General features: G+C 43.9%; 1 protein-coding gene across 4 annotated transcripts in view; it reads right to left on the reverse strand.

Annotated features, from left to right (window-relative positions):
* Positions 1–19,020, reverse strand: part of NEDD4L (NEDD4 like E3 ubiquitin protein ligase) — a 441,323-nt gene extending 422,303 nt beyond the window's left edge. For 2 of the 4 annotated variants that reach the window (XM_070743511.1, XM_070743510.1), the window contains exon 1: positions 16,879–17,254. In XM_070743511.1, coding sequence (XP_070599612.1) covers positions 16,879–16,926 — 48 coding nt within the window. In that variant the 5' untranslated portion in view covers positions 16,927–17,254. Of the gene's footprint in view, positions 1–16,878; positions 17,255–18,621; positions 18,643–18,999 lie in introns of those variants that run through there. The other 2 variants (XM_070743513.1, XM_070743512.1) reach the window with 2 other exon arrangements.
* Positions 19,021–19,750: the final 730 nt, after the last annotated feature.

Consider the following 19,750-nt stretch of genomic DNA (forward strand, 5'->3'; position numbering starts at 1 on the left):
GATCATCTGGCTGGAGATTTTGTAACCCCAACACAATCAAGTTGCATTAAGCTGGAGAAATCCACAACTACACCGGTTACATCTTCATTGATTTAAGAATACATCACCGAAGAACAAACTCAGGGAATTCAAATGAGGAACAGCTTTACTGAGCCTTTCATAATTCAGGAGTTAAAGAATCAATTAAACTTGATTGCTAAGCAATGAACTGTTCAGCTAATTCAGCATCAAAGCACCTGGAGACATTTTGGCTCAGGTCACCAGATACCTATAGCAGTGTTTCCCAACCTTGGCAACTTGAAGATATTTGGACTTCAATTCCCAGAATTCCCCAGCTGGCTGGGGAATTCTGGGAGTTGAAGTCCAGATATCTTCAAGTTGCCAAGATTGGGAAACACTGACCTATAGGATTCCACTTCAAGCATTTTGGGAAGACATGAACAGTTGCAAGAAATACGAGACCTAAAAAGAACAGTCACATAACTGTATACATATAGATGTACATGTTGCAATGTTCTTACATAGAATTATCTATGTCTCTATGAGGACTATTCTTTGTGAAATTTAAATCCTGGAGTTAGCAGAGATGGCTAAATTGACTGCTTTAATTTAAAAAAGAACAAAACTACAAAACAGAAATTAATATACCCCTAGCTACTATGGTTTTATGTATGGTCTGTTAGGTTGTGTGATTGTTTTCCTTTTGTATAATAAGGGTTTTAAATTGCTTTTAATATTAGATTTGTACTTGGTTATTGTTGTTGTGAGCCGCTCCGAGTCCTCGGAGAGGGGCGGCATACAAATCTAATAAATTATTATTATTATTATTATTATTATTATTATTATTATTATTATTATTATTAAAACTAATGTTGTTTCCATTTGGACTTTGTGCTTGATGGAGAAAAAATAAAGTTGATTTTTGGTTTCGCTAATTAGATAAGATTTATTGTTGTAGACATGACTAGTATAGTGATCCCTCGAGTTTCGCGATCTCGATCTTCGCGAAATGCTATATCGCGATTTTTAAAAAAAAATTAATTAAAAAAAAAAACCCACTTCCGGGTTTGGCTTCGGGAGTCAGCTGGGAAGCGGCGCGGCTGTTTTAAAAGGTCGCACCCGGCCTGGGGGGCTTCCCAGCACCCCCCCGAACCCCCAACCCGGGTTTGGGGGGGTGCTGGGAAGCCCCCCAGGCCGGCTGCGACCTTTTAAAACAGCCGCGCCGCTTCCCAGCTGAGTCCTGAAGCCAAACGCCAAAGGCGAACTTCCGCGTTTGGCTTCAGGACTCAGCTGGGAAGCGGAGCAGCTGTTTTAAAAGGTCGCAGCCGGCCTGGGGGGCTTCCCAGCACCCCCCCGAACCCCCAACCTGGGTCTTCCCAGCCACCCACAAAAAGGGGAAACCCCGGCTCCTCGCTGATGCCCGCCGCTCGCCCGCCCGCCAGCAAGAGGGGGAAGACCCAGGGAAGGTTCCTTCGGCCGCCCAGCAGCTGATCTGCTCGGTAGCGCAGCAGCAGCGAGGAGCCGAATCGGGGTTTCCCCTTTGCGTGGGCGGCGGGGAACGCAAACTCCACCATCTACGCATGCGCGGCCATAGAAAAAAGGGCGCGCATGCGCAGATGGTGTTTTTACTTCCGCAACCCTACATCGCAAAAAATCGATTATCGCGAGGGGTCATGGAACGGAACCCTCGCGATAATAGAGGGATCACTGTACTAGTTAAAAGTTGAAGTTATATGTTATTACCTTGTTTTACCAGACTAAAGAGTCAGAAGTCAATGTTACTCATTTTACTCTACACTTTTACCCTTTATTTTCACACTTTCCATTTTTTCTTCCCCTGCTTTCCCATTATTTTAATTTTCTTTTGTATTTTTTATTTTGATAAACCAATAAAATTTGTAGACTAGGTTAAATTTCTGTGTATGATATGAATGTATGTATGTTTTTATATTTTGGGGTTTCTTGTTTTTTAGACTTTTTAAATGTATTATTGTTATTTTAGATTCTAATTATTAGATTTGTCATTATGTGTTGTTTTTATCATTGCTGTAAGCCGCCCCGAGTCTACGGAGAGGGGCGGCATACAAATCTAATAAATAATAATAGTAATAATAGTAATAATAATAAATTTAAATCCTGCCTGTACAAGAATACAAGGTATCTTCCATGGGGATCACCCTTCATTTTATTCCCACGAGGTAGAAATTGAGATATGACCAGCCTCAGTGAGTTTCCATGGCTGAGAATGGACACAAAGTTGGTTTTTTCCCATCCTTATCCAACTATCTTAACCATTACTGTCACAAAAGGAAAGCGAGCTTAGGGCAAGTGACAGCAGATATTACGGAAGAAGCTGAGGTTTTGGGGTTTTGTTTTGTTTTTAAATGCTGTTTCCTTGTGACTGTGTTGATTTGCTTGCTATTTTCATTTGGCCTACAAAATTGGATTTTCATTTGGAATTAACTGGCTCACACACCAGAACCAGCCAAGTTGATTCCATTCCATCCTCTTCCCGATTCTGTAAACCTTTCTCTTGCTTTCTGATTTGAGCACGGGAACATGTTTTGTAATCATCAATAATGTTACTCTTAGAATTCTGAACTAAGAGATTGTCTGTACTCCACCCACGTTATAGATGCAAGCACACACATGGTCTTTCCATCTGCTTAGAAACAAAATGGCACAGCTGCTAAATTGTAAGAGAGATTCTTTCCATTCAGGGGGAAAAAAATACACTTTGAATATTTATCGGTATGCCTGATTCGGATGCCCCAAAGATCTGCACATTATTTTATTATTTTTTAATTATTATTATTTATTGGATTTGTATGCCGCCCCTCTCCGGAGACTCGGAGCGGCTAACAGCAATAATAAAACAGTATACAATAATACTAATCCAATACTAAAACCGATTAAAAAAACCAATTAATATAAAAACCAAACATACATACAGACATACCATGCATAAAATTGTAAAGGCCTAGGGGGAAAGAGTATCTCAATTCCCCCATGGCTGACGGCAGAGGTGGGTTTTAAGTAGCTTACGAAAGGCAAGGAGGGTGGGGGCAATTCTAATTTCTGGGGGGAGTTGGTTCCAGAGGGCCGGGGCCGCCACAGAGAAGGCTCTTCCCCTGGGCCCCGCCAAGCGGCATTGTTTAGTTGACGGGACCCGGAGAAGACCCACTCTGTGGGACCTAACTGGTCGCTGGATTGATACAAATAACTTCCAGGTTTGTTAATCGTCAGCCACACTTCTTCCTCTTACTGATGTCTGGGGCTGTTTGTTTGAGAAATTTCCTTATTTCAACCTGACGTAACAGTGAAGTAACAACGGCCAAAAATAACAGGCTCAAGATGTTGTGAATTTCTGGGGGAAATTTCTAAGCTCTGTTTGTCACTTTCACGTGCTTTCTCTTGGGTTCAGTCTGTTGGATTTACATCTGGGTCTGTGCTGCACAGAACAACGATTATTTGATGTGCTTCACATAGCTCTTACCACTACAGTATTTTACAGGATGGGCTGGAAATGCAAAGATTTCCCAATGTTGCTGCACCACAAGCCTCTAGCTGTGTAGCTGAAACTTCCATCTGGTGTTGGTCACCAACCCTAAGAAGACTACAAGTTCTTCAGATCTGTTTAGGTCAATCCTAGGAAGACACAACAAGCCCTGTTGAACTTGTTTGAAAATTCCAAACAATGTTTGAAAATTCAAAAACAATGTTCTTTATCACAAAATTCAAAATAAACTAAGCACTCTTTTTGTATTGCAAAGAGCACTCGTCCCAAAACAACCTGGTAGTCTGTACAAGTGTCCCTTAATCAATCCTTAAGTACTTAGCTTGCAGCTGTGAAGAAATGTCACAGCCCTTCTTCTTCCACGAAGAAAAACACACACACACTTTGCTCTGCTTTGGTTTCAAAGTCGTGAAAAATCAACAAATAAAGTCCAGAGTCAGCAAGGCAGTCCTGAAGCACAACGATCAAAGACTCTTCCACAAAGGCCAAATCAACACGCTGCTATTTATATCAGCAGCACTAATTACTGGAGCCCCACCCAAACACAGGTGGCCTCTCTTATCTCCTGTAATATGCCCTCAATTGGTCTCTTCTACGCATAACTCTGCGCCTGCGTGGGTCCAAGTTCAACAAGCCCTGTTGAACTTTCTACTTTTGGGGCAGTAATGCATCGTGGGTTTTTTGTGCCCAAATCAGAGTCAACCAGAAATTAATGCACCACATTTTTTTCTTCAACAATTATTTATTGAACACAATGAAACTTACACACAAGAAAGAATGATATTTCTTCTACACTCACTATTTTTCCACATAATCTCCATCCCTTTCTATGGCCTTCCTCCAGCAAGACACAAGGGCCCTGTCGGTACCACTCCTTGTTCTAATGGCCTCACCCTCTGTTCTGTTCTGTTCTTCTAATGGCCTCACCCTCTGTTCCCAGCGACTAACCGTACTTCTGTCAACTGCAGATTCTCCATAAACTGTACACAAAGGTTTGTGAATGTTCCCAACAGTTTCTTTCTCTGCAGTGAGAAATTCAATGATGACATGCTGCTTGTAACGTACATCACTTACAGATGCCATTTGAAAACACTGCTGCTGCTGCGCTATCTGTCTGAAGAAACACAAAATTTACACACCTGTTCTCCTGGGCTCTCTGGTAGGATCCTCCCGAAAATTAAAGGATACAAATTTCAGGCACACACATGTTTGAAAATTCAAAACAATGTTCTTTATCCCAAAATTCAAAATAAACTAAGCACTCTTTTTGTATTGCAAAGAGTACTCGTCCCAAAACAACCTGGTAGTCTGTACAATCCCCTTAATCAGTCCTTAAGTACTTAGCTTGCAGCTGTGAAGGAACGTCACAGCCCTTCTTCTTCCACAAAGTGAAACACACACACACACACTTTGCTCTGCTTTGGTTTCAAAGTCGTGAAAAATCAACAAATAAAGTCCAGAGTCAGCAAGGCAGTCCTGAAGCACAACGATCAGATAATCTTCCACAACGGCCAAACCCACACGCTGCTATTTATATCAGCAGCACTAATTACTGGAGCCCCATCCAAACACAGGTGGCCTCTCTTATCTCCTGTAATATGCCCTCAATCGGTCTCTTCTACGCATAACTCTGCGCCTGCGTGGGTCCAAGACTTCCGCATCCGAATCAACCGAAGATAATGGAGATTGACTTCCTGGGCTGTGTGCCAAGCCCTCCTCCTCCAAGTCACTCCCACCTTCTTCTTCATCCGAGGGAACTGAACTACCTGACTCTGTCGGCAATAAAACAGGCCTATGACATGTTGACGTTTCCCCTGCAGCCACCTCCACATTCCCTGGGGCAGGAGCTGGGCCAGAGCCAACCACAACACACACCTTTACCTCAACCTTCCTCAAAAATCAAAGGCTGGAGACAGTGTGAAGGGTTAGTCAAAACAGGGCCCAGACAAAGTCTTAGGGGCGAGGGGAGCGGGGGACGGATTCCACTGCTTCTTTCAAGGAGACTGGCATTCCTTCTGGGCCCCCAGAGAACCACTATCTCCTGTGTCACCATCATCAGTGACCTCCAAAGGAGCTCAAAGATGTAAAGCTTTAACCCACATGTGGCAGAAATCATGTCAAACAATTGGCCTGGAGGACAGACAAGCTTCAAAAAGCATGTGGGGCCAAGATAAGAAAAAAACCCCGATGCCAGTATTTATTTATTTTTATTTTTTTAAAAAACATATTTGACAAATTCCCCACAGTTTATTTATCTTCAAACCAGTCAATCCTCACAGGTACTCAAGGATCTCCCCAAAAGTACAAGTACACTAGAGTGCCTTCCGTCCCCTGTCCTATTGCTCTCCTATATCTCCTATACCTTTCTTCTATTCCTATATCTCTCCTTCTATTCTTTCATTGATATGTTCTATTACTATACCTTCTTTTCTATTATTTCTTAGATATATTTTACTATGAGTATCTCCTCTATAACCTTCATCATGTATTTTACTATGTGTATATAGACATATACCCACTAAAACCCTCATTGTGTATTGCAGTGATTTTCAACCTTTTTTGAGCCGCGGCACATTTTTTACATTTACAAAATCCTGGGGCACACCACCAACCAAAATGACACTCTAAGACACTCTCCTCTCTTTTTCCATCCCTGTCTCCTCCCCCACTTGTGTCTGTGTGTGTGTGTGTGTGTGTGTGTGTATACACTCTTGAACCATTTCCAAAACCAAGTGAGGGCTGGGGTTTTTCTCTCTCTTATTCTTTGGGTGCTTTTTATCATATGCTTTAAATCAAGAGTCACTTCTCTCTCTCTTTTGTTTCTCTCTCTTTCCTCTCATTCTCTGTCTCAATCATTTTCTCAGTTCTCTTTTTTCCTACCCTTTTTGCTCATTTCTCTCTCTCTCTCTCCCTCTCCTTTTCTCTCTCTCTCTCTTGCTTTCTTTCTCTTGCACTCTTTCTTTCTTTATTTCTCTCTCTCTCTCTCTTTCTCAAAACTGGAACCTGAGCTTCCTTCTTCACGGCACACCTGACCATGTCTCACGGCACACTGGTTGAAAAACACTGGTGTATTGGACTAACTAACTAACTAACTAACTAACTAACTAACTAACTAACTAAATAAATAAATAAATAAATAAATAAATAAAAAAGCCACTGATTTAGACTTCAAACGGACTATATGTTCCTTCCAATTTTTACCCTTCCCCCCTCCCCAAAAAAAGTTACATAGGGAAATTTATTATTTATTTGTTTATTCATTCATTCATTCAATTTCTCAGCCACCCTTCTCCTGAAAGACAGGGCGGCTTACAGCATAATAATGCAGAACAATACGCGAAATTGAAGTTAATTGAAACAGCTAAAAACACCCTAAAACATTAAATATTATTATCAGCGCATTCACCTACAACTCAGTCACACTTCCGGCAATCAAAAAGTAAAAAGAGGCTGGAGCAGAGCGAGCAAGCTCAACAGCTCCAAGCCTGCCGGCATAAGTATGTTTTTAAGTTTTTCCGGAAGGCCAGAAGAGTGGGAACTGTGCAAATCTCCAGGGGGAGTTGATTCCAGAGGGCAGGGGCTGCCACAGAGAAGGCTCTTCCCCTAGGGCAGTGATGGCGAACCTATGGCACGGGTGCCACAGGTAGCACAAGAAGCCCTATCTACTGGCACGTGAGCCGTTGCCGTAGCTCAGGTCCAACATGCATGTGTGTACTGGCCAGCTGATTTTTGGCTCACACAGAGGCTCTTGACGGGCGTTTTTGGCTTCCAGAGAGCCTCCGGGGGATGGGGGAGGGCAATTTTACCTTTTCCCAGCTCCAGGAAGCCTTTGGATACTGGGGAGGGCGAAATACGACCTTACTGGGCCCACCAGAATTGGGGAACAGGCTGTTTCCGGCCTGTAGAGAGCCTCTGCTGGGTGGGGGAAGGTGTTTTCGCCCTCCCCAGGCATTGAATTATGGGTGTGGGCACTCACGCATGTGCAATAGTGCACGAGCATGTTCTTTTGGCACCTGAGGGGAAAAAAGGTTCACCATCACTGCCCTAGGGCCTGTCTTCATTCATTCATTCATTCATTCATTCATTCTTTGTTTATGTTTATTCATTCATTCATTCATTTATTTAATTGGATTTGTATGCCCCCCCTCTCCGAGGACTCGGGGCGGCTCACAACAAGTACAAAAACAGAACAATAATATGGTGATAATAATATGGTCTTTTAGCAAAAGAACAACAGGAGATTATTTTAATAAGATTCATGTTTTCCCAAACCCCTTGTTTTCTGGCTGTGGTATTTGGAATTCTAGAATTTTGATCTCGATGAATCTAGAAGATATTTATTGATTTATTGATTTATTGATTTGATTTGATTTGTATGCCGCCCCTCTCTGGAGACTCGGAGCGGCTTACAACAACAATACATAGTACAAATCTAATGGTTAAAAAAGAACAGTTTAAAACCCTTAATATAAAAAACAGTCATGCATCCCAAACAAACCATACCTAAAATGGAACGGCCCGGGGGAATTGATTTCCCTTTACCTGACGGCAGGGGTGGGTTTTAAGGAGTTTACAAAAGGCAAGGAGGGTGGGGGCAGTTCTGATCTCAGAAGGGAGTGGGTTCCAGAGGGTCGGGGCCGCCACAGAGAAGGCTCTGTGAATACATACATGCATTGGGAAATCTTGGGCTATGCAACAACCTGCACTCCAATGGCAGACTCTTGTTTTTAATGTGTTTACTGTTGTAGTTTCCGACCTTGTAAGACCTGCGGTTTCTCCTCTTTTTTTGGCCTATGGAGTGCCCAAGTCTCGGCTGTTCTTATGAAGGTCAGCCTACCCCAGTTGTACGGAATTATCCCAAGCAAAGGCTGATAACTCAGGTTTTCTTTCACAACATGTATCCATTTCACCTCTGGCAAACTTCCTCACATATAAACATATCCCGTTCCCAACACCGGGAGGAACTTACACTCCTTAAGCGAGAGGCCATAAATCACCTTTGGTACAAACAATTGCTTGTCAACCTGGAAGACTTCATCTCCTTAGTTTAAAACAGTGGCACGCAGGCGAATTCACCGAGTGCCTCTTTTTTAAAAAAAATATTTTTTTTAAATTAGATTATAGAATAAAATACAAAAATATACAAGCAAATAATAGGACACAGTGGGGAGGAAAAGGGGAAAGAGAAGGGGAGCAGGGAAAAAAGAAGAAAGAAAGACACTGATTTCCGATTCCTCCTGTTGCAGGAGAATAAAGCATTAACGTCGAGCCTCAACTTTTTAGTTTTCCCTAATAATATAAACTAGCCATTTCTATAACAACAAGTCAGACCAATCAGTAAAACCCAAAATCAAAATTTTGGGGTTTTTCCCCCCACCTCAAGCACAAAGTCCAGAAGTGGTTTCCATGTAGCAACAAAAGTACTTATGTTATTTTATTTAATCAAAACACTCAATTTAGCCATTTCAGCTAACTCCGTCAACTTCTGCAACTATTTGTCCATAGTAAGGATTAAAGTCTCCTTCGATTTCTTGGTGTCGCAAACATATAAAACCATGATGGTGAACCTATGGCACGTGTGCCACAGGTGGAACGCAGAGCCATTTGGGAGGGTACGTGAGCATGCGGAGTCTGCGGAGAGGGGCGGCATACAAATCTAAATAATAAATAAATAAATATAAATAAATAAATAAATAAATGTTTCCGCTCCCGCGCACTGGCCAGATGATTTTCGGCCTTGGGAAGGCTGTTTCATCCTCCGGAGCTTCCCTGAAGCCCTGGAGGCAAAAAAATCCCCCACTGGACAAACCGGAAGTTTGGGGAAACGCACTTCCTGTTTTGCCCATTTGGGATTTTTCTCACCTGCCAACGGTGGTGGGTTCATACCAGTGTGCAGTAATGGCCAGCCAAATTTTTTATTGCCGCACTGTGGGTGTGGCTTATTTTGTGGGTGTGGCTTAATGGTCATGTGACTGGGTAGGAGTGGCTTGCCAGCCATGTGATCAGGTGGAGTGGCTTGAACGATCATCATCGTTCAAGTGAACTGTTAAGTCCTCGGCTTACAACCTTACCAGCGTCGCTCGCTGGGGTGACAATTTGCTTGACATTTCCCGTGCTTTCCTTCCTGGGTTGCCCCACCTGAGGCTGGGTAGCTAGGCGAACGGGTGCTGCCAGAAGCATAAAGGCTGCCAGCGCCACTTCCACCCACTGCTTCTGCTTGCACCTCAGGCAGGAGGTGGCCACAGGAGGCTGGAGGGGAGCCGGGCAGGAGAGAGGGAAGCTTGTCCGAGGCCAGGAAGGAGGAAAGAGGAAAAAAGCAAAGAGTGCAGACACAGCAGCAGGGGGAAAAAAGAGAGCTGAGCCGAGACCAGTAATCCAGGAAGTGACAGCCGCCAATCAGCTGGAGCTGCGCACGCATCTTAATTTCCGCCGGTGGAACTGCATTCCACCCTGTCCTGCCTGCTGCCCACCCCTGCCGGAGTGGTCCAGAGTGCCGCATCAGTATGAACCACTGATGCAATTTTTGATGGGTTTTTTTCCGGTGTCTCCTAAGGGGCTTCTCAGCTGTGCTTCAGATGAAGACATTAAGATGAGGACAGGCTGGAGGGTTTCTTCCGACACGGAGACACTGGGGAAAAAAATCGCCAACAATTGCACCAGTGGGTTCATATCTTACGGCACTCTGGACCACTCTGGTATGAACCCCCCATGGTCTACCAGGCTTCACAAAGGCCTGTGTGCATGCGCGAAGTGCAGCATGGTGGGGGAGTGCGCCTGCAAGGTGGGGAGGAAAGGCTTGTGGGCATGTGCACGCATGCTAGTGCGCAAACACACAAACCCCTTTTGGCACACGAACCACAAAAAGGTTCGCCATCACTGATATAAAAGATCAAGGTTCTAATTTTTCCCCCGAAATCTTTTTCCACTGAATCAAAAAGAAAGATTTCTGGTTTCATCTTCTATCTTCATTTTTACTGAGTGCTCTTGAAAATATAAACCAAATCCTCTTAAAATTCCTGACAGTTCACATTGCCACGCCAAGGCTAGAAGACTGATCCTACGAAAATTGTTTTAAAAACTTTGTTACGAAATTGTTTCATACGGATAGCCCTCGATTTATACCAGCTCATTTAATTATTATTATTTTATTATTATTATTTATTACATTTGTTTGCCGCCCCTCTCCGTAGACTCGGGGTGGCTCACAGCAATAATAAAAACAATGTAAGGCAAATCTAATAATTAAAGAGTCAGTAAAAAACAAAAACCCTTATTAAAAGTAAAAACATACATACAAGCATACCAGACAAACTGTGTAGGCCCGGGGGAGAATGTCTCAATTCCCCCATGCCTGGCGGCAGAGATGGGTTTTGAGGAGTTAGAAAAAGACAAGGAGGGTGGGGGCAATTCTAATGTCCGCGGGGAGTTGGTTCCAGAGGGTCGGGGCCACCACAGAGAAGGCTCTTCCCCTGGGTCCCGCCAGACGACATTGTTTAGTCGACGGGACCCGGAGAAGGCCAACTCTGTGGGACCTAACCGGTCGCTGGGATTCGTGCGGCAGAAGGCTGTCTCGGAGACTGACATTACAAACAGGACCGTAACTAAGTAACTAAATAGCTAAATAACTAAATATGTGCGCTCTATTGCATGCGGGCATGCTCTTTTGGCACCAGAGCAAAAAAGGATTCACCATCGCTGCCCTGAAACACATTCTATTGCTACGGGGTTCATTTCATTTCATTTTCATTTCATTTCATTGGATTTGTATGCCGCCCCTCTCCGTAGACTCGGGGCGGCTAACAACAGTAATAAAAACAAGGTGCAACAATCCAATACTAAAGAAGCTAAAACCCCTTATTTTAAAAACCAATCATACATACAAACGTACCATACATAAATTGTGGAAGCCGAGGGGGAAAGAATATCTTAATTCCCCCATGCCTGACGACAAAGGTGGGTTTTAAGAAGCTTGCGAAAGGCAAGAAGGGTGGGGGCTATTCTAATCTCTGGGGGGAGTTGGTTCCAGAGGGCCGGGGCCGCCACAGAGAAGGCTCTTCCCCTGGGTCCCACCAAACGACATTGTTTAGTTGACGGGACCCGGAGAAGGCCAACTCTGTGGGACCTAATTGGTCGCTGGGATTCGTGCGGCAGAAGGCGGTCCCGGAGATAATCTAGTCCGATGCCATGAAGGGCTTGTTTTTTCCTTCCATGCAGAAAGGGAAGGGAGAATTGAGAAGCAGCCTTATGAACCTCCAACTTTTGACTTCTCAGGGTGAGAGGCCCCTATCCCGGGAATCAAAAAGACAGAGAGAGAGAAAGAAAGAGAAAGAGGGCTCTAACGTTACAATCCCCGTAATAAAAGAAACACATCTGACTGCCAGAAGTACAAACTGTGACAAACTCGTCTTCAAAAAAAATACAAATTCATATTTGACCCCATTCAGGCACAAAAGGCTCTTGTACAATTTTACAGCTTGTAGGTTTATCTCCTGTGAATTTTATAGTTAATAACAAACAGCCGAAAAATCTGGTTGCAGCAGCAGCACCAAATGTTCAGGACAAAAAGCAATCTTTAGCCTGGAGACGCGACACAGAGAAAAGCTGATTTCACGCAGCAAAACCTTTTTTTATTAACCGAGGTGATGCCTCTACATATGCAACAGAATCTCTTAGTTTCACATCAGCTCCTTTGCCTCCAGAATTGTGAAAATGATGATTGTTTTGGATTTTTTAAAACAAGCTATTGGAGTTTACAACCTAGACAAGGAACTCAAGAGCAATAATGGATTAATAACAAATGGATTAATGGGTTAATAACAAAGCTGCTATAAGAATATCTAATTAGAATATCTAATATCTAAGAATTAGAATATGTAATCTGTTGCCTTCCCAAGATAGCCTATGGAGCCCTGCCAAAGTCCTGGGTTTTGTTGACTTATTTCTAAGTCAAAATGTAATTTGTTTATTTTGCATGCTGCTAAAGTCAATGTCAACCGTGGTTGACCACTAGGCTACTACGGTCAATGTCAACCATGGTTACGCAAACTGACTTAGTTCAATACACTACGCTTGATATTTTAACCGGTGCACACACTACTGATCAGTTATTGATGTGTTTCTAAATAATCTAAAACCGAAAAATATCATGCCATTTAATCCAGTACGAGTGCACTGTTAAAGGCGCCTTTAAGAGTCTCTTGAAATGCAATAATGCACACACTGGATGGGGGGAGAGTGTATATATTGAGCAGAACACCGGAGCCTAGCAGATGTTAATGGGTTCATATGTATCACTGCTCCTTGGAAAGAGTGCCAAAAAAAAAAAAGAGGCATGCAATGGAAAACAAAGAACAGATTCTCCAAGAAACTTAAGGATCACAACACAAATCCTATCGATCAGCAAAGTGGTGGAGGTAGGACTGAACACTTTGTGGTTTTATCTGTAGGCACAGGAGTCTACGGAGAGGGGCGGCATACAAATCTAATTAATAATAATAATAATAATAATAATAATAATAATAATAATAATAATAATATGGATGGTTCCTCCTCCCAGCTCAGCTTATAGCAATAGCATTTAGACGTATACAGTATACCACTTCACAGTGCTTTACAGCCCTCTCTAAGCGTAAGCAGTTCTGTGTTAGCAAAAACTTTGGAAGAGAAGGATTTAAGGGTACTGATTTCTGACAGTCTCAAAATGGGTAAACAGTGCGGTCAGGCAGTAGGGAAAGCAAGTAAAATGCTTGGCTGCATAGCTAGAGGTATAACAAGCAGGAAGAGGGAGATTGTGATCCCGCTGTATAGATCGCTGGTGAAACCCCATTTGGAATACTGTGTTCAGTTCTGGAGACCTCACCTACAAAAAGAGATTGATAAAATTGAACGGGTCCAAAGACAGGCTACAAAAATGGTGGAAGGTCTTAAGCATAAAACGTATCAGGAAAGACTTAATGAACTCAATCTGTATAGTCTGGAAGACAGAAGGAAAAGGGGGGACATGATCGAAACAATTAAATATGTTAAAGGGTTAAATAAGGTTCAGGAGGGAAGTGTTTCTAATAGGAAAGGGAACACGAGAACAAGGGGACACAACCTGAAGTTAGTTGGGGGAAAGATCAGAAGCAACGTGAGAAAATATTATTTTACTGAAAGAGTAGTAGATGCTTGGAACAAACGTCCAGCAGACGTGGTTGGTAAATCCACAGTAACTGAATTTAAACATGCCTGGGATAAACATATATCCATCGTAAGATAAAATACAGGAAATAGTATAAGGGCAGACTAGATGGACCATGAGGTCTTTTTCTGCCGTCAGTCTTCTATGTTTCTAAGCGTATTGCTCCCAACAATCTGGGTCCTCATTTTACCGATCTTGGAAGGATGGAAGGCTGAGTCAACCTTGGAGCCTACTGAGATTCGATCTGCCAAACTGCTGGCAGCCGGTGATCTGCAGAATTAGCTTGCAGCACTGCACTCTAACCACTGTACCACCAAGGTTCTATATATGCTCCTTTGCTAGTGGCATGCCAGAGAAAAAGAGGAAGACTGACATAAGGTGGTCAAAATGTAATCTGTTTATTTTGTGTGCAACAAAGCCACCTTTTCTTACGGTCTGCCCAGAAAATGGCTTTGAGAAAGCAATTCCTTTAATAGAATAATATCTAAAAACTATGAGTTCTGTAAAATGACGACTCAGATTGTTGGGGGCAATATCCTTACTCTGTAAACCGATTGGAGAAGGTTGAAAAGTTGTATATACCCTGTTTCCCCGAAAATAAGACAGCGTCTTATATTAATTTTTGCTCCCAAAAGTGTGCTGCGTCTTATTTTCAGGGGATGTCTTATTTTTTTGTCAATGTAGAAGAATTCACATTTATTGCTGAACAAAAACAAATGAACATTTATTATATACTGTGCAGTAGTTGTCATCACAAACCGGCATAACCAAACAAACTGTGAATCCTATCAAGAATGTCTTACAACTACCATACCATTATTTCCATGTACAACAATTATACTTTCTTCAAATATATGTTATATATGTTCTGTTCAGGAAGGCTGCGAAACGAAAACGTCTCCTACGTCTTACTTTAGGGGGGTGCCTTATTTTTTTAAAAAAAATAAATTTTTATTATAATACAAGGATTAAAAAGAGCAGACATATAGTGTTGCACATATTGTATCATTCCACAATATAATTATTATTTGTATAGTTGATGTACTTAGATTCTAAAATATATTATACAGAGCTGCCCCTAATTCCCCCTCCCACCCCGTTGAACAGTTCTTTTTTTTTGAGATATCAATATACAGCTTATGGCATCAGCGGTTATCAAACATTGGTTCTGTCATTCAATTAATCTAAAGTCAAATTGATTTGATCTTAATTTTGTGTCTCGGATTGATTTTAGGAACATCTCGTTTATTTACTACCATTATTTTTTCTTATCTCGACCCAGTCATAAAATTTCTTCCAAATTTCATAGCATTTTGATTCTTCTTTATTTTTAAGTTTTTGGGTTAATCTGTCCATTTCTGCACACACACACACACACACACACACACATATATATATATATATGGGGTGCCTTATATTAGGCAATTCTACGACACCTATCCTATGTCTTATTTTCGGGGGTGACTTATTTTTGGGAAAACAGGGTAAGTGCTGTTGGCATTGCTATTCCGGCTGTCTGTCAACTCTCCAAATTTGGGACTTCTTTATCATCCCGGCTTCCCTTTTTCAATTTCTTCCTCTTTGGGAAGAAGGTGGAGCCGGCAAATATAAACAATTAATTCCGGCAAAAGACTTCGAGTGTCTCTAGGAAATCTGTTCTGCAATGATTTTAATTGTTTCTTCCTGCAAACAAGCACGCACACACATCAACAGGGGGAAATGCCCATTATTTCTTTGCTATGATTCACTAACACACTAGCCTTCCCATGGACAATGGAAGGGGATTTCAATTCCCTAGGGTGGATAGGGGGGGGAATGTCAAATATGCAAATGCTTTTTCCCCAATTCCATCCAAAATGCAAAATGAACAAAAATACACAGGGGTATTTTCCATCAAGGGAAGGCTATCTTTAATTTGGGGTAGGGGGAGTCCTCGATGGAAGGGATGCTATCCTCCACCCATGCCATTTTCCATTCACCTGCCCGTTCAAGATACAGGCGCTACTCAGGCATTCCTCATTATTCCTTTCTCTCCGGTCCCCTCCCTCCCTCCCGCTCCTTCTTTTAGCCTCCCCTGGCTTCTAAGGGGAGCTTGAACCTGTTACAGCCGAATTTCCTTTCATTGCCACCTCTTCACCTTTACGGCGTGTTAATGTCTAATCTTTATTTATATATATATATATATATATATATATATATATATATATATATATATATATACATACATACACACACATACACACACACACACACACGCACGCACTTTGGGAAAAGCAGATGTAGGTGCTCAAGGGGGAACCCCCTGAAGAAAGGAAAGAAGGGAGGCAGGGAGAAAAAGAAAGAGAAGGGGGAAAGAGGGGAAAGAGAAAGGGAGAAGAAAGAGGGGGGAGGAAAGAGAGAGGGGCGGGGAAGAGGGAAAGAAAGAGAAAGGGGAAAGAGAAAGAGGGAGGGGAAAGAAAGATGGAAAAGAGAGAGGGGAAAGAAACAGGGGAAGAAAGAGAGAGGAGGAAAAGAGGGAAAGAGAGGAGAAAGAAAGATGGAAAAGAGAAAGGGAGAAGAAAGAGAAGGGGAAGAAAGAGTGGAAAGAAAGAGGAGATGCTCTAAGAAAGCCCCATGACACCCTGCTTTTTTGGGGGGTGGGTTAAAAGCACACATCCCTCCCTCCATTGGTTTCTCAAACAATCCCACTCGGCACCCTCTCCGAGGGACCGCCACCCACCCCTGGAGAATTTCTCCCTCCACCGAGGAAAGAAAGGAAGGAAGAGGAAGAAAGGAAGGAAGGAAAAGAGGAAGGAATGAAGGAAGGCATAGGAAGAAAGAAAGGAAGGAAGGAAGGAAGAAGGAATAGGAAGGAAAAGAGGAAGGAAGGAACAAAGGAAGGAATAGGAAGAAAGGAAGGATGGAAAAGAGAAAGGAAGGAAGGAAAGAAAGAAGGAAGGAATAGAGGAAGGAAGGAACAAAGGAAGGAAGGAAGGAAAGAAAGAAGGAAGGAAAGAATAGAGGAAGGAAGGAAGGAACAAAGGAAGGAAGGAAGGAAGGAAGGAAGGAAGGAAGGAAGGAAGGAAGGAAGGAAGGAAGGAAGGAAGGAAGGGAGCCGCCGGAGCCGAAGTCTCCCCATCCCGCCCTGCGCAGCAGTGTCCGGCCGCCTCCCAACCCGGATTCCCGACCGACCGGGACTTACTTCTTCTTCCGAAAGTCCGTAAACCGGATCGACCGCCCCAGCCGCCATGGGGCCGGAGGGCTGCAGCGGGGCGTCCCCCCAACCCCTCCGGGAGCGAGGCGAAGAGCGGCTGCGGGCCAATCCCCGGGGGGCGGCGGGGCTCTCCGCGGAGGGAAGGAAGCGAGCCCTGCAGCAACGAGAGGGAATCCGGGCAGAGAGAGCCGCCTGCCTGCCTGCCTTCTCCGATCCAGAACCGCCGGGCAGCGCTCGGGCACCGCCGCTTCCCCTTCTGGCTGACGCTTGTCAGCGCTTCCGCCTTCCTTCCCGCTTCGGTTGGGGCGCCCGGAGTGGCCGCAGGGGAGGGGAGCACGTCGGACGCCGCCCGCTGCTTTTACCCGGTGCAGCCGATCTGCCTTGGCCGAGGCTGGCGAAAGCGGCGGCAGCGGCGGATGGGAGGGGCGGGGCGCGGAGGGCGGGGCAGCCGGGGCGGGGAGAGCGCCGGACGAAACCCAATGGGAGGCGGCCCCCAATAATAGCGGGCGGGGCCGGAGGGAACTTCTGGGTTAGGTTGAGCAGCCGGGCTCGCCTTCTCTACCCATCTACCGCCCGGGGAGGGGAAGGGAGGGAAGGGGGGGGAGAGTGGGAGCGGCGAGGGCCTGAGAAAGGAAATAAAGGGAGGGAAGGAAGGAAGGAGGGAAGAATGGAAGGAAGGGAAGAAAAGAAAAAAAGGGAGGGAAGGAAGGAAGAATGGAATGGAATGGAAGAATGGAAGGAAGGGAAGAAAAGAAGGGAGGAGAGAAGGGAGGGAGGGAGGAAAGAGTGGAAGGGAAGGAAGGGAAAGGAGGAAGGAATGGGGGAGGGAGGAACCAATGAACGAAAGAATGACCGAAGGAAGGAATGGAGGAAAAGAATGGAAGTAATGGAAGAAAGGAAGGAAATAATTGAAGGAAGGAAGGAGTGGAAGGAAAGAACGGAAGGGAGGGAGGATAAAAGGAAAGGAAGGAAAGAAGATTGAAAGGGAGGAAGGAAAGAAAGAAAGAATGGAAGGGAGGAACCAACGAACAAACGAAAAAATGAAGAAAAGAAGGAAGGAATGGAAGGAAGGAAAGAATTGAAAGGAAGGGAAGAAGGAAGGGAAGAAAGGAAGGGATTAATTGAAGGAAGGAAGGAATAGGAGGGACGAAAGAAGGACAGGAAGGAAGAAGATTGAAAGGGAGGAAGGAAAGAGAAAAAATGAAAGGGAGGAACCAATAAAAAAAGAACGAAGAAACGAAGGAAGGAAGGAAGGGAAGAAAGGAAGGGAATAATTGAAGGAAGGAAGGAATGGAAGGGAGGGAGGGAGGGGGGAAAAAAGGAAAGGAAGGTAGAAGATTGAAAGGGAGGAAGGAAAGAGAAAAAATGAAAGGGAGGAACCAATTTAAAAAAAGAACGAAGAAACGAAGGAAGGAAGGAAGGAATGGAAGAAAGGAAGGGAATAATTGAAGGAAGGAAGGAATGGAAGGGAGGGAGGGAGGAAAAAAGGAAAGGAAGGAAGAAGATTGAAAGGGAGGAAGGAAAGAAAGAATGGAAGGGAGTAACCAACAAACAAACGAAAGAACGAAGAAACAAAGGAAGGAATGGATGGAAGGAAGGAATGGATGGAAAGAATTGAAGGAAGGAAGAAATGGAAGGAAGGAAGGGAAGGAAGTAAAGAAAGAATGGAAGATAAGAAGGAAGCAAAGGAAGGAAGGAAGGAAGAGGTTGCAAATCAGAAGCCCCCCTTACATTCTCCTGCGTGGGTTGTTTTTGTGTTGTTGGGGTTTTTTCCCCAACATGTGCGCTGAGCAACAGAGATCGCGAGTTCCCGGGTCTCCTTCGGATTGCACGAGTTGCAAATAATAGGATGCAAACCTCCCTTGTTGAAAATGCGCGTGTGCATCTGAACGTGTGCAGGGGGGTGGGTGGGTGCGGGAGCCAAGCCTTTAATTGATTCCTCAACAAGGGATTTCCGACTTGGGCTGCCACTTGTCAAAACCGGGGTGTAGGTAGGGTCTCCTCCTGCCTGGGCGAGAGGGTTGGACTAGATGACCTACCGGGGTCCCTTCCAACTCTCGTTAAAATGTCTATCTAATTGCAGACTCTGCCTTAATGCAGGCGTGTTACCGTTTTGCGTTCTCCCGCGGAACTAGCCAAGCCCACGCCGGTTCGCCGGATTCCCCGAGGCGATCTCCCGAGGAAAAGGCGCCTCCTGGTGGACAAGCTTGGGAACGGCTGCTCTTCTTGGGAAAAAAGAGAGGAATTCGCAAGCCGGCGCTTTAAAAAAAAAAGTGAATATTTTTTTAAAAAACTCCAATAAATAAGAACGCGCGGAGTTTGTCTAATAAAGTCCGTGGAGAAATCTTTCGCCTCTACGAATTGTATTGCAATCCCTTCCGGATGGGCTGGACTACAGCTTCCATAATGCTCAGCCAACGTTCTTGGGAATGGCCTGATCTGGTGAAGGAAGACTGGTGGTGTCGTTTCTTTTATCAACTTGAGAAATCATATGTATGTATGTGTGTATATATATAACATTTCTGATAACTCTGCTCTTTCCAGGATTGCAGGGTTTGTGTTAGAAACAAAAACGGAAGGTGTGTTTTAGACACAAACAAGCCCCCTTTTTTTTCTCAAGCGCTTGTTTTTCAGGTCATTAAAACCATTTTCTTCGGGACTGTTCATTGAATCAACAGACCTTTATTATATTTTGGATATATTCTTTCAGTGTAGAGTAAACTTACTAGTGATTAATGGTTAAGCCATTTATTTTCATACCCTCGTTCCTCTTTGGCAGGACTTTGGATGGCCCTGAGATATTACATCTACATTGAAGGAAGCACCCAGAGAGATATTGGGGCATCTGGATAAACACACA

The sequence above is a fragment of the Erythrolamprus reginae genome, chromosome 2 (genome assembly GCF_031021105.1).
Source record: "Erythrolamprus reginae isolate rEryReg1 chromosome 2, rEryReg1.hap1, whole genome shotgun sequence".
In the NCBI taxonomy this organism is placed as follows: Eukaryota; Metazoa; Chordata; class Lepidosauria; order Squamata; family Dipsadidae; genus Erythrolamprus; species Erythrolamprus reginae.